The sequence below is a fragment of the Pelophylax lessonae genome (genome assembly GCF_965119305.1).
Source record: "Pelophylax lessonae genome assembly, chromosome: 3".
Lineage (NCBI taxonomy): Eukaryota > Metazoa > Chordata > Amphibia > Anura > Ranidae > Pelophylax > Pelophylax lessonae.
In genome coordinates this window covers 260,771,062-260,786,765 of record NC_138770.1, presented here as the reverse complement: position 1 = coordinate 260,786,765, position 15,704 = coordinate 260,771,062, and the positions used below count along the sequence as shown (strand labels likewise).

General features: G+C 43.4%; 2 protein-coding genes across 2 annotated transcripts in view; both read left to right on the top strand.

Moving 5' to 3' along the window:
• The window catches only part of SERPINI2 (serpin family I member 2), a gene marked incomplete at its 5' end in the record, with an annotated part of 95,680 nt that extends 91,735 nt beyond the window's left edge, over window positions 1-3,945 (top strand). The window contains one exon of the mRNA XM_082252183.1: window positions 3,701-3,945. Within this exon, the coding sequence (XP_082108309.1) occupies window positions 3,701-3,777 (77 nt within the window). The 3' untranslated portion in view covers window positions 3,778-3,945. The remainder of the gene's footprint in view (window positions 1-3,700) is intronic.
• Window positions 3,946-12,590: 8,645 nt separating this feature from the next.
• ZBBX (zinc finger B-box domain containing) overlaps window positions 12,591-15,704 on the top strand; it is a 380,683-nt gene continuing 377,569 nt past the window's right edge. The window contains exon 1 of the mRNA XM_082248819.1: window positions 12,591-12,685. The gene's annotated coding sequence lies outside the window, so the exon portion shown is untranslated. The remainder of the gene's footprint in view (window positions 12,686-15,704) is intronic.

Sequence of the window (15,704 nt, the reverse complement as noted above, 5' to 3'; positions counted from 1 at the left end):
GTAGTCCCTGCACTACTTTGGTCCGACTTTGATATGACTTGAGGTCCATAGACCTCAAGATTACACAGGCATTGCTTAAAGTTGCGTCAAACTCGCCCGACTTTCAGGTTGTACAAGTGTGAAAGGTGCCTAAACTCATGGATATTATATAAAAATTGACTTCTACTAGAAAGTCAGTGCTTTTTTCTGTTCTCTGAACAGTTCCACAGATCTTTATTGGAGAACTCTCTATAGGTTTACTTTACCTCCTCTGGACCACAGGTGTTCCAACCACTGTTCACAAGTCCACCATTCAATTTTTCTTTTGTGTTATCTTGGAATGGATCAATCAACGTGATTGGACTATATACGTCTGTTTATCAGAATGACCAATCCTCCCCTACAATTTATTGCAGCGGCTGGGGAACAAGGCATGCATACCAATGTGGCAACCTATGTTTGTTTCTTTACAAGTCGTTTCTTTAACCGCTTGCCGACCGCCGCAAGTAAATTTACTGCGGCGGTCAGCCCCGGCCAAGCAGAGTGACGTTAATTAACGTCACTAGCCTGAGAGGGTCTGGGGAGCGAGCGCGCGCCCGTGGAGGCGCGATCCCGCTCCCGCGCGGTCACGGACCCCCCCCGCGTGTGACCGGCGAACCCAATGTCCGCCGGTCACTCGGCGATCGTCGGGGGAGAGGGAGAAAGTCAGGCGGCTTGTGTAAACAAGCTGCCTGTCATTCTCCTTGGTGTAAAAACACTGATCATACGGTTCTACTATGTAGAACCGTTGATCAGTGTCCTTACACCTCAAGCCACAGCCAATCACAGTAAGAATCACGCCACTAGGGACACACACAGCCCCTCCCTCTCAAATAAAGTTAACCCCTTCACTACCAGTGTATTTTTACAGTAACAGTGCATATGTATAGCACTGATTACTGTAGAAATGTCACTGGTACCCCCAAAAGTGTCAAAAATGTCAGTCAAGGGTCCGATCTGTCCGCCACAATGTCGCAGTACCGCAAAAATAAATCGCAGATCGCCGCCATTACGCGTTAAAAAAAAAAAACAACAAAAATGACAAAAATCTTTCCATTTGTTAGTAAACGCGATAACTTTTGCGCAAACCAATCAAAATACGCTTTTTGCGATTTTTTTTACCAAACATATGTAGCATAAAACAAAATTGGATGAAAATTTTAAAAAATTTTGATTTTTACATTTTTTTTTTTGGGGAATTTCATATAAAAAAATGTGAAAAATATTGTTATTTTTGCAAAATTTACGCTCTTTTTTTGTTTATAGCGCAAAAAGTAAAAATAGCACAGGTGATCAAATACCACCAAAAGAAAGCTCTGTTTGTGGGAAAAAAAGGACGTCAAATTCCTTTAGGTACAGCGTTGCACGACCGCGCAATTGTCCGTTAAAGTCACGCAGTGCCGAATCGCAAAATACCCCCTGGTCGTTTAGCAACCAAATCCTCCGGGGCTTAGTGGTTAACGAAGAACTGTACGTACATCATTACCGATACTATGTAAGAAATCTGCCATTTTCTCCAGGATTCATACAAGTTAATTGCCCCACAGCTGCCAATTGGATGAACTTTCCTTTATCTATATTCTATATATTCCATATATTCTATATGGATGGCCACCCATTCCCACTAGTGAGATACAACAGATAGAAATTACCTATGTTGTCAAACCAACCTAATTTATCCAAAGAAATACTGGAATGTCTGGGAGTACGTGTAGCGGAGCTTAGAGTTTTTGTCATGTCATTCATGTTTTTAATGTTTTGTGCAATTAAGGTCAATTTATTTCTATGTAAATGGGGACAGCATTCCATTTTTCAGTTTTACCACTATTTCATGCCCTCTCTTGATATCTCCCGATTTTTCTTCATTCAATGACGTTATTAGGACCCCAACAGACGCAAGAGTCCCTCTTCTTTGCACATGCATTTATACATGTGGGTGGGGGTTGAGCAACATCCGTCTTTAGGTCGAATATTTTTTCTTTTAGTTTCAAACAGTGGAACTTCTCCCCCACCGTTCAATATGTTCAATATGTCTAGGTGGTTTTTAACCTTGTAGGATTCCATCGTGTTGTGTTTTTGGTTTTATTCTTCTTTTTAACATTAAAACTACTGCTTATATGTTGCTCGTATATCAAGACAGTGCTCGCAAATCAAGGCAACAATTTAAAAAAAACTTTGCTCGTCTTTCAAAACGCTCATAAACTGCAATACTTGTAAACCAAGGTTTTACATACCATATAGCTGAACTCCGGGATAAACAAATGATATCTTTATACAAGAAGCATGTATTTTCATATTGGAATTTTGGCGTGTTTTGTGTTTTAAGTCCAGTCACTGCTGCTCTCTCTCCTTGCGCAAGGTGACTGGTCTTGTATCTAAAGCCTCGTACACACGCGTCGAAATTCGGCCGGGAATTTTCGTCCGACGACCGACCTGCTGATTTTCGGCTTGTTAGTATGATGCTTCCGACAACCGACTCCAACTTTTCGGCCGAAAAAATTCTGGTGTGCAGGCTATAAAATTTTTGTCCTCCGTCAAAACACGTCCAATTTTCGTGCAGTCAGTACAGATTTCGACAGGGAAAAATCTTATGAGCAAGACTGGGCATGCTCAGAGAAGAAAGAACACAAAGAAAGCAAACCAACACATGACATCACTTCTGAAGTAGAATTTTGTCGTGCGAGAAAATTCGTGTGCAGTCTAGGCACATTCCAACCAACAAAACACAACTCTGGACAAAAGACGGACGACCAATCGGCGGAAATTCGTTGCGTGTGTACTAGGCTTACCCCCCTACTTTGATTTTCCGCAGGCAGCCTGTAGGGGGTGGACCTGTTGGGTCTTTCAAACAGCTCTACTCTCTGCACAAGCTACTGTAGGTGTAGCACAGTGATAATGTCACCTCTACTTATACAATGTAATAATCAGGTTTGCAAAGGCATTTGGTGCACACAAAGTGGATTTATTTTTCAGCCTTATATTAAAGGCCCATTCCCTTTTTAAGATTGTGTTATATACACAGGTTGAGTCCTTATTTTGTACAGTATGTTGTTTAGTTTATGTTATATTCCATTGATTTTTATATTTTAAAATAAATATTAGCATTATAGTTGCTTCTGTGCACAATTATAGGCCATAATGGATTGCCTACTACAGCAGCATGCTCATGAATTCCTCAATTGAGAAAAATTTATGATGTATGACAATGTCACCTGCAACTTTCATTGCCAAAATAGACCACAGAAGCTGATTTATTGTCTGTAAAAGGTAATGGCCATCATAACTGAGAGTGATATCTCATGCTTTCTGCTGCATTCATGCTGGAAAGTGTGACGGGAGGAGGATCAGGTTAATGTATTATTTCATGGAACAGCCAGTGCTGTGTGACCTCTTAAATATGTGAAATTAATTTAAGATCTATATCTTCCTTGCACATGCAGGAATTTCATGAAACTGAAAATAACATCAATTTTCAGTGTCTGTGAATAATGAACCCCCAATTCTATTGAACCCCTGTTCTTGATGAGAGACACAACAATTCATTATAGTAATCTCCACAACCATATTTCAATGGAACGATTATCTATAATTCGAAACAAACACAGTTGTTTATTGTTTGCCATTCTTTCATGATCATCCTGTCAAATATCATTGCTTTCTAATGTATGGTTTTCTCCTCTAGGATCAATTCTGTTTATGGGAAAGGTGACGAATCCAGATCTGAGTGATGTAAGAGGTCGAGATGTAGAATCGTTATAAACAGAATAAACAGTCACATTTTTGGAGGAGCTCTCGGTGTCCAGCCAATCAAAATCAAAATATGTCAGCTTTTTTCTTGTCATTCCATTTGACATACGCTATAGTCATGGCCTTGAATGGTGAAGGGTTTGTAACATAAAATATTAATGATCATAAAAATAACCAAAAAAATACATGTACAGATGCCTCATCAGAAATGAAAGGTTAATGAGACATTGCTCCATCCTTGAACATGTTGTATGTTTCGTTACTCCGCAATGTTCGTTTCACCATCCATGGGCAATAGATGTTACATATGCACATGTGGTAAAAGCTACGATTGGTAATGTTTCTCCATTAATAAAAGCATGATCAACTATAATTAACAGCTTTTCCAGTCTGTAATAATTACTGACACGTCTATGCATTTTGGTGTGCTATAATGCAGGTGCATTTTCACTTACTGTATATACATGTAGCGGTGCCATTGAAAATTAATAGTAGTGGATTACAATACACATATACTTGTGTGTTAACATGTGGTAATGCGTATATGTAAAAAGCCCTTATAGTGTAAATCTGGGTATACATGTACCAAAAGTCGAACAGTCATGCTAGAAAACGAGAATACAATCAGCGCTTGCATACAATGGTTGCAATGTATTATGGCGGGCAAGGGTTTTTTTTTTTTTTTGTTTTACAATTTTTTACCCCTTCATGACCTGGCCATTTTTTTGCAATTTGCACTTTGCTATTTTAACTGGCGATTGCTCGATCATAAAATGCTGTACGCCAAAAAAATGTATATCATTTTTTTTCACACAAATAGAGCTTTCTTTTGGTGGTATTTGATCACAACTGGATTTTTTTCAATATAAACAAAAATTATATAGCAAATGCAATAAAACAATATTTCATATTCAAACATTTTGGCCAAAATGTAATCTGCTACATGTCTTTGGTTAAAAAAAAAATCCCAATAAGTATATATTGATTTGTTTGTGTGAAAGTTATACAAACTATGGTATAGATACTGGAAATTTTTTTTTTTTTTTATACTACTAATGGTGGTGATCAGCAACTTATAGCGGGACTGCGATAGTGCGGCAGGCAATCTAAAACTAATTGACGCTGGGGGTGGGGCTAACTGACATTGACATCTCCAGTGACACTAATACAGTGATCTATGCTAAAAATATACACTATCACTGTACTAATGACACTGGCTGGGAAGGAGTTAACATCTAGGGTGATTAAGGGGTTAAATGTGTGCTTAACAGTGTTTAGTGTGAGTGTTTTACTAAGCAGTGTGCCGGTTTTGAAAAAGAAACGGCACATCTCTGCTGTACAAATAAAGCCCTGTGTTGTTTAATGACACAGGGCTCTCTTCTGACATTCTCTGAGCTGATCAGCTAGTGCTGGCCATAAATCATTGGCTTGGACCTGTTGATCAGCTTGTGCTGCAGCGAATGGCAACACAGTCTTCCCGATCTGCGTTTGCTGGGACTTACAGGTACGTAAATGGCTTGTATGAGCCAACCTGCCACAGTAAATATACTGTGGGGGGTCCGCAAGTGGTTAACCTGCTGGTTGAACTAAAAAAAAAATAAAAAAACGTCAACATACACTATATTACCAAAAGTAATGACACGCCTGCCTTTACACAAACATGAACTTTAATGGCATCCCGGTCCTAGTTTGGAGGTTCAATATTGAGTTGGCCCACCCTTTGCAGCTACTCTTCTGGGAAGGCTGTCCACAAGGTTTAGGAGTGTGTCTATGGGAATGTTTGACCATTCTTTCAGAAAAGCATTTGTGGGGTCAGGCACTGATGTTGGAGAGAAGACCTGGCTCGCAGTCTGCACTCTAATTCATACCAAAGGTATTTTCTATCGGGTTGAGGTGCAGGCCAGTCAAGTTCCTCCATCCCAAACTCGCTCATCCATGCCTTTTATGGACCTTGCTTTGTGCACTGATGCACAGTCATGTTGGAACAGGAAGGGGCCATCTCCAAACTGTACCCACAAAGTTGGGAGCATGAAATTGTCAAAAATGTCTTGGTATGCTGACGCCTTAAAATTTGCCTTCACTGGAACTAAGGGGCCAAAGCCAACAGCTGAAAAACAAACCCACGCCATAACCCCTCCACCCAATGATTTGGACCAGTGCACAAAGCAAGACTCCTAAACCTCGTGGACAGCCTTCTCAGAAGAGTTGAAGCTGTTATAGCTGCAAAGGGGGGCCCAACTCAATATTGAACCTTACAGGCTAATACTGGGATGCCTTTAACCACATAACGAATGCCCACAGCAGTTTTACTGCAGCAGGCAGTTGCTCCTGGGCAAAGTGGCGTTATGTTAGGTCGCTCACTCAGGAGACTCTAGGGGGGCGAGCGCTCCAGCCCCCGCTCGTCAGCTGGGGAGCCAGTGCGTGTGCCCGGCGGCTCCAATGGCTGCCGGCCACTCGCCATCTCCCACAGCTGAGAGAGAAAGACAGACGGCTGATGTAAACACAGCCGTCTGTCATTCTCCCTGAAGTGATCACAGAGGCTATGTGATCCTGCTATATAGGATCGCATGTCTCTGTGATTACTTCACAAGCCATGCCCCCTGACAGTTAGAATCACGCCCCTAGGGATATATTTAACCCACTGATCACCAGTAATGTTAACCCTCTCCCTGCCAGTGTCATGTTTACAGTAACAGTGCATATTTTTTAGCACTGATTACTGTAGTAATGTCACTGGTACTCCCAAAAGTGTCAAAAATAGCAGTTAGGGGTCCAATCTGTCCGCCACAATGTCGCAGTCCCGTAAAAACAAAAAAAAAAAATCGCAGATCGCCGCCATTACTAGTAAAAAAAGTAAATAAAAATGACATAAATCGTTCCCATAGTTAGTAAACGCAATAACTTTTGGGCAAACCAATCAAAATACGCTTATTGCTATTTTTTTTTACCAAAAATATGTAGCAGAAAACAAATTTGATTTTCACATTTTTTTTTTGAGAATTTCATATAAAAGAATTTGAAAAATATTGTAATTTTTTCAAAAGTGTTGCTCTTTTTTTGTTTATAGCACAAAAAGAAAAAAAAAATCGTACAGGTGATCAAATACCACCAAAAGAAAGCTCTATTTGTGGGAAAAAAAGGACGTCAATTTCATTTGGGTACAGCGCCGCATGACCGCACAATTGTATGTTAAACTAACGAAGTGCCGAATCGCAAAATAGGGCCTGGTCATTGAGCAGCCAAATCCTCCGGTCCTTAAGTGGTTAAAGTTCACATGCATGTAAAGGCAGGCGTCCCAATACTTTTGGTAACATAGTGTATATACCCTGCTTTAGTTCAACTTCTGGTGGTTTACTTTTTCTTTTTTTTTTTTTTGAAAAGGTAAAATGACAAGCCGAAAATCGGCAGATCGGACGTTGGCCGAAAATTCCCTGCAAATTTTCGATGCGTGTGTATCGGGCTTTAGAAGAATTGGTACTAAAAATACACAAATATAAAATATAAAAACAAACAAATATCCTCAAAACCAGAGTGCAATAAAGCTTGACTATATAAAAATAGGAATAAAGGGAAGCCACATTTCACACTAAGTCATCATGCACTGCGTCAAACGTTTTTTTTTTTTTGCAGCCTAAAAACGCCTCGCCATGTTATTCTATGTTTCTATACACACATAGGCTTTTAGAAGCTGTAAGTGGCATAGTTCATTTGAAGCTTCAAAAAAAAACCCAGGGCCAGCACATTCTGAAGACCAGCATTACAGCTGTAAAAACGGCTGACGTGGCTAAACGCGGCTTAACGCTGTATTAGGCTGTGTCAAGCATTTATTTTTTTTAACAAGTCAAAATCAATGGTTCCCTATATAAGCTGTTTTAACTGAACAGACTTTCAGCCCATTGATTTGAATGAAAGTCGCATCCAAGTCTGATCTGATCCAACTTGTGACATGCAATTTGTGCTCTGAGGATCTTGAAGGGGAACCCCAGGCCAAAATGTAAAACAAAAGTGGCGTGGGGTCCCCCCCGATCCATACCATACCTTTTGAGTCTGGTATGAATCTTGAAAGGGAACCCCACTTAAAAGGGTAAAAAAAATGGTGTGGGGTCCCCCCAAAACCATACCAGACCGAAGGGTATGGTTTTTGAGGGGCAGCCCCACAGACCACGCCAAAAACAAAAATGGCATGGGGTCCCTCCAAAATCCATACCAAACCGTTATCCAAGCATGCAGCCCGGCAGGTCAGGAAAGGGGGGGGGAGAGTGAGTGCCCCTTCCTGGACCATACCAGGCCACATGCCCTCAACATGGGGGGGGGGGGGGGGGCGGGTGCTTTGGGGCAGGAGGGCTCTGCCCCCCCAACCCTAAAGCACCTTGTCCCCATGTTGATGGAGACAAAGGCCTCTTCCCGACAACCCTGGGCGATTGTTGTGGGGGTCTGCTGGCAAAGGGTTTATAGGAATCTGGAAGTCCCCTTTAAAAAAGGGAGTCTCTGGATCCCACTGCCCCATGTGAATAGGCCTAGTAGGGTGCAACGTACACCTACCCATTCATCCAAAAAAAGCAGTGTAGTGTTACAAAAAACAAGAGACAGTTTTTGACAAGCTTTTATTAGGAATTAAGAATGTCCCCCATCATAGCTCCGTGTCTTCTTTCTCCAGGTACAGTCACTGATGTCTTCTTCCTGGTCTTCTCCCTCTGCTGATGTCTTCTTTCTCCGGTCTTCTCCCTCCGACTTCTTCCTCTGGTCTTCTCCCACCGAGTTCTTCCTTCGATCTTCTTTGACCTCCGCTGACGCTGGCTCCCATCGTTGTGCCGGCTCCCTTGTCTGCCAGGTTCTTATATAGCGATGGGGCATGGCCATTCGGTGACATCACCCGGAGACCGTCTGCCCCTTGTGACGTCACTGTGACCAAACCACAGATTAAACCTGTAAAAAACATGTATGTATAGACAGGTGATGGTCATTCAAAGATACTGCTAGCTTCCTTGAGAGACAGGAATAGTAACAAAGATCCCAGTGTAACAAGAAGTAACTAAAGATGTCTGAGCTGGTGTGTGGCCTGATGCAATCTGGCCAAAAGGATACAAATGTTTCCACTGCTAGAAATGCACTTGGTTGCAGTGAGACAAACACTGACTCGTATAAAATTTATATTTGAAAACAATTGTGGTGATATAAAAGTATGCTGTTCAATTAAACAAATACAATGATTAGCCATGACATTATGACCACCCTCAATAACCCATTGAGGCATAGGCTCTACTAGACCTCTGAAGATATGTTGTGGTATCTGGCACCAAGCCATCAGTAGATCATTTAAATCCTGATAGTTGCGAGGTGAGGCCTCCATGGACCGTTTTTTCAGCAAATTCCACAGAAGCTGGATTGGATTGAGATCTAGAGAATTTGGAGGCCAAATCAACATCCCAAACTTGTTGTGTTTCTCAAGCCATTTTCCAGACCAGGCCACCTTCTTCCATTGCTCCATAGTCCAGTTATGATGCTTATGTGCCAATTGTAGATGCTTTTGCCTGTGGACATGGGTTAGCATGGGCACCCTGACCAGTCTGTGGCTACTCAGTCTTATACACAACTATAGATGGGGTTATAACTAAGCACAAGATGTGTGGAACATGTTAAGCTTCCTTTCATTCCTGTTACTGCATCTGTCTGCAGTACTATAAATATATTTTATTATCATCCCGTTGCGGTGTGGAGCTGCCTTTTCCAAGTTTGCTAACATGGGCACCAGTCTGTGGCTATGCAGCCCTATACACAACTAACTGCATGTTTTGACACCTTTTTATTGGAACCAGCATTAACTTTTTTCAGGAATTTGAGCTACAGTTGCTTTCCTATTGCCTCGAACTACATGGGCCTACAATGAGCCTTGGCTACCTGTGACTCTGCCACTGGTTTGCTGGTTTTCCCTCCTTGGACCACATTTGATTGGTTCTGACCACTCCAGACTTGGAACATCCCACAAGAGCTGTAGTTTTGGGATTACTCAAGCCCAGTCATCTAAACATTAAAATTTGGCCCCCCTCAAAGTCGCTCAGATCCTTATGTTTGCCAATTTTTTTGCTTTTAAAACACATAAACTTCAGGGACAACATGTTCACCTGCTGCCTAATATACCCCACCCTCTTTCAGATACCACTGTAATGAGATAATCAATGTTATTCACTTTACTTGTGTTATGGGTCATCGCAGTGGTCAGTGCATACTCAGTGATGAGCTGCTGATTACAGTCCAGTTAAAGCAGAGTTCCATCCAAAAGCAGAAGCTCCGCTTCCTGCTTCCTCCCTCCCTCCGGGGCCACATTTGGCACCTTTTAAAAATCTGCGATTTTTAGCGGGACTGCAACATTGCTTTAAGCAGATCAGACCCCTAACTGACGTTTTTGACACTTTTGGGGGGACAAGTGACATTGCTGCAGTAATCAGTGCTAAAAATATGCACTGTTACTGTAAAAATGACACTGGCAGGGAAGAGGTTAATCCAGGGGCGATCAAAGTGTTAAGTATATGCCCAGGGGGTGTTTTCTAACTGTGAGGGGGGTGGGCTTGTCGAATCAACACAGGAACATGTGATCCTAAATAGGAGGAACAAAGGAGTTCTGTGCTCATTTCAGAGAGAACAACAGTCTGCTGTGTTTAAAACAGCAGACTGTCGTTCTCTCTCCGCGGGGAGCGTTCGCGGGTGCCCGGCGGCAATCACGGCCGCCGGCCCCGTGAATCGGCTTCCCCGCTGCTGAAAGGGGGCAGTATATTTGCGGCGGGTGGTCGGAAAGTAGTTAATACAGGCTGAAACTCCGCTTTAAGCTCAAGTAATGATTCGCCCACATGTTGATAACCTGTGAAGATCTGCGTCCAGGGCACTCCATGGCACATGTATGCTGTGACCAGGGCACATACAGGCAATGGTTTTCTCTGTGCCCATACATTGAGTCTTCAATGATTATGCACTTGGGGGCTAAGAATATCCATGCATCATACATACTAGGGGGAATAGAACTAGGGGAATTCATAGCGGAGAAGGATCTGGGTGTCCTGGTAGATCATAAGCTTTATAATAGCATGCAATGCCAAGCTGCGGTTTCCAAAGCAAGCAAAGTCCTTTCTTGTATTAACAGAGGCATGGACTCCAGAGAGAGAGATATCATTTTGCCCCTGTACAAATCATTAGTAAGACCTCATCTGGAATATGCAGTTCAGTTTTGGTCACCAGTTCCTAAAAAGGATATCGGGGAACTGGAGAAAGTGCAGAGAAGGGCAACCAAACTGATAAGAGGCATGGAGGAGCTCAGCTATGAGCAAAGATTAGAGGAACTGAATTTATTCTCTCTTGAGAAGAGGAGATTAAGGGGGGATATGATCATCATGCATAAATACATAAGGGGTCCATATAGTGAACTTGGTGTTGAGTTATTTACTTTAAAGAGGAAGTAAACCCTCCTCTGTAACTTGTACCTATAGGTAAGCCTATGATAAGGCTTACCTATAGGTACTGTAAATATCTCCTAAACTTGTACCGTTTAGGAGATATTTACCTTAGATGCATCCAGTGACGTCACTGGCGCATGTGCTCTGAAGGAACGGCCGCTCAGAGCTCCGTGCCGTAGTCGTCGGCTCCCGCGCGCGGGAGTGACGTCACCGCGGCTCCGGCCAATCAGATGGCCGGATGCCGCGATCCCGGAAGACGGGCGACTGGACATGTTGCCCGTCATACAGGTAAGCGGACAGCACGGCGGTGGCTCATTCTAAGGTATTTTATAATGAGCTAGTATGCGATGCATACTAGCTCATTATGTGTTTCTCTTGCAGGTTGCAAAAAGAAAAAAAAATGTTTTTGGGGTTTACAACCTCTTTAAGGTCAACACAGAGGACAAGGGGGCACTCTTTACATCTAGAGGAAAATAGATTTCATCTCCAAATACGGAAAGGTTTCTTCACAGTAAGAGCTGTGAAAATGTGGAATAGACTCCCTCCAGAGGTGGTTCTGGCCAGCTCAGAAGATTGCATTAAAAAAGGCCTGGATTCTTTCCTAGGTGTACATAATATAAATGGGTACTAATATTTATAGGGAAAGTTGATCCAGTGAATATCCGATTGCCTCTCAGGGGATCAGGAAGGAATCTTTTCCCCTGCTGTAGCAAATTGGATTATGCTTTGCTGGGATTTTCACCTTTCTCTGGATCAACTGTGGGTATAGAATTGTGCATATGGGACTGTATGGTTCCTCTTTTTTCTTGGTTGAGCTAGATGGACTTGTGTCGTTTTTTCAACCTAACTATGACACTATGGTGGTCAACAAAGCTCATTGCAGTTGCTGCGAAGAAGCCCCTAGCAGGAGTAGGTAAAGAGCTCTCCAGCTGTTGTAGAACTACAAGTCCCATGAGGCATTGCAAGACCGACAGCCTCAGGTATGACACCAAAAGGCATGATGGGATTTGTAGTTCCAACATAGCTGGAGTGCTGATCCCTTGCTTAGTGTATACAACACATGTCCCCGGTTGTTTTATACTCAGAGCTAAAGAAACTCGAATAAAGAGAATTCCTTATATGGCTGCAGCCATATCATGCCTCCAGTGCTAGCCATACACCCCCTCCCCTTCTTTCTGTACTAGTCACAAACCCCCTGCTGGCGGGAGACGATTCTGCAGGGGGCGGGGATCTCTGACGTCCACCACACAGGTGAGTTTCAGCCGACCGGGAAATTCGCAGCGTGCGCCATGCTGTCCGCATTGACCAATCAAGAAACAGCCGAGGGGCGGGACCTCGGTGGCTGCTGTGGCTGAGCGGGTGGTTGCCTAGCAACAAGAAACACAAGTATCTCCGTGATGTAAACCGTTTGTGCTTCGTGTGATCTATCTAAGGCGCATTGTTGAGTTTAATAGGTGGATTCCCCGATAGTGGCGGTGAGTGTTCCTTCCTGGTGAGGAGAGATGGAGGGTGGAGGGTGTTCTGTGCACTCTATGGAGGGGACAGTTGTCTCTACATTCAGCATGTGTGAGGGGTCAGAGGGAGGAGGATGTGTTCTCATTTCTTGGAATTGTTTTATGATAAAGTGTCATAGTGAGCTCAGCCTAGCTAATGTGTGCCCTCACCAGCGCTGCGCACACCACACTACTACCACTGTACCCTTGGGGAGATTTCTCTTCACTTCCTGTCCCTGAAACTCAACAGGAAGTGAGAGGCATGCAAGAGTGGAGCATGTAAATAGACTGCATTTACTGACCAACCCAGATCGCAAGGATAACTTACCGCACATTTGTGGCAGTGTTGAGTCTGTTAAAGAAGAAGTCTGCTATTTTTTTCCCCTGCAAAGTAAAGACATAGTGTGTTAGTATGCATCGCATACTAACACATGATTATGTGACACTTAGATGCAAAGAAAGCCCTCATCGTCCCCGCTGAAGGCCGCTTCCGTCTTCCTTCCGGGGTCCCCAGACTTTGACTGTGCTACTGGCCAGAGTGGCATGACGCCACTTCTGCGCATGCACGCATTAGCTGCCAGTCACGGCACAGGGCTCTGAAGAAACATCACGGGCAGCCGTTCCTTCAGAGCGCTTGTGCCGATGATGTCATCAGTGCAGTATACAGTAAATATCTCCTAAACGGTGTACATTTCGGAGATACTTACACTATCTATAGGTAGGCCTTATTATAGTCTTATCTATAGGTACAATCAGTAGAGGTCAGTGCTGTATCTTGGCCTAGGCCAACAAGGCCCAGGCCTAGGGAGGCACTTTGCAGGGGGGCAGCAAAAAAGCTGCACCCTGCAGGAAACAAAAACAGCCTTCTCCCGACTCCCACACAAAAAGGGTCCCCGTCAGCTTGCGCTACACTTTTAGTATAGAGCCAGTCTCATGGGGCGAATTGGGCCAGAGGGCAAGGTTCAGGAGGCAAATAAGTCTGGCACCCACATAAAGCGGTCACACTGCTACCTGCCGGTATGATAATACAGGCGGGTGAGGACATTTGGACAGACCGCAGGCCGCCAACCACACTTAATACAACTGGTCCGACGGCCCCCAATGCTAATAAGTGTGGCATTGCAGCCTAATGCTCCGCCTACCCTCCTCGGCCCCAGGTATGGTAGGCATTATGTCAATAATATATTTTCTATTTCTTTAAACATCCTTGTCCTTGAGCGAGAATATTGAATTGCATCCTATACAATTAAAACATTTAATTGTATATGATGGCAATAATATTTTGGACTTGCTTACTTCATGTACTATTGCAATATGTCACTGGGTTAGTAAGATTACTCTTATCTTATAAGATATTTGAACTTTTTTTTGCTGCCACTGATTATTTCACTTATTTGTATAATGACTCTGGACGTCCTAGTCATTATACAAATAAATGAAATATTCTTAGAATTACAATCAGTGGCAGCAAACACAAGTCCAAATATCTTAGGCTGCACTAATGGGCACTGATAGGCTGCACTGGTGGCCACTGATGGGGCTAAAACTGATAGGCTGCACTGATGAGGTTGCATTGATGGGCAGTAATGAGGCTGCACTGATGAGGCTGAACTTATGGGAACTGATGAGGCTACGCTGATGGGCACTGATACACTGTGGTTGTGGTTTACAGATGACAGAATGGGTCATAAACAGGAAGGGTGTGGCCTTTACAGGAAGGGGTCATTTTTAAATGAAGGGGTGCACAAGTTTAGTCAGGCCTAGGGCAGCACAAAACCTAAATACACCACTGGTAGAGGTAGGTTTACAACCACTTTAAACCAGGGCTTTACTAATAATAACTTGAGAAAATAATGTTCTTTAGCAAGAATCATCCATTCCACATTAAGTCCCGGTTCACACTGGTGCGATGCAGGAAACCCTGCGAATCAGTGTCGGTTCACACTGAGATCTGCAAATCGATGGGGGTGTCTATGTAATGTTAATGACACCCCCAGATTGGTTTGCAGATCATAGTGGGAACTGTGAAATGGTGCAGTAATCTGATTGCATAGGTGTGAACACCCATGCCATCCGATTCCAGTGTGAACCAAAAAAGGGTCCTGCACCACTGGTGCAAATGCGATGCGATTTCAGCCATACATTTTGTGTGGCTGTAATTGCATTGTACATACATCGCATGTGATCTGCACAGCAATGCGGTGCGTATCACATGCAATGTCTGGCATCGCACTAATGTGAACCGGCACTATTAATTAGATTAGCACAATTAGCGTGTGCTGGAATTTGCCTCCAGTATTGTTCCTGTTTTTTCTTGCTGAAGCAAAATGTGTTGGGATGACTATGGCACAACATAACTGAACCAGAACTTGCAGCAGACTTTCAGAATGTTTGCAAAGAAAGTTGATCTGGAGTCATGCAATGTGGACTTGCTGCAATTGTGCAACAAACCTGTAAAGTATGGCAAGTCTAGCAAACGTCATTTAAAAACTTGCAGCACAATTGCTTGCTATCTGGGAATGAGCAGATATACCGGTAGATGGATATATACCAGGGGTCTACAGACTTTTTACACAAAGGGAGTGATCAGTGTCTCAGACTTGGCAGTCAGTGGGGGAAAAAAAAAATAGTGCCCCACCGTTGTGTCAGTAGAAGAAATAGTGCCCCGCCATTGTGTCAGAGGAAGGAATAGTGCCCCACCGTTGTGTCACTAGAAGAAATAGTGCCCCGCCATTGTGTCAGAGGAAGGAATAGTGCCCCACCGTTGTGTCAGTAGAAGAAATAGTGCCCCGCCATTGTGTCAGTAGGAGGAATAGTGCCCCACCGTTGTGTCAGTAGAAGGAATAGTGCCCCGCCATTGTGTCAGTAGGAGGAATAGTGCCCCACCGTTGTGTCAGTAGAAGGAATAGTGCCCCGCCATTGTGTCAGTAGGAGGAATAGTGCCCCGCCATTGTGTCAGTAGAAGAAATAGTGCCCCGCCATTGTGTCAGTAGAAGGAATA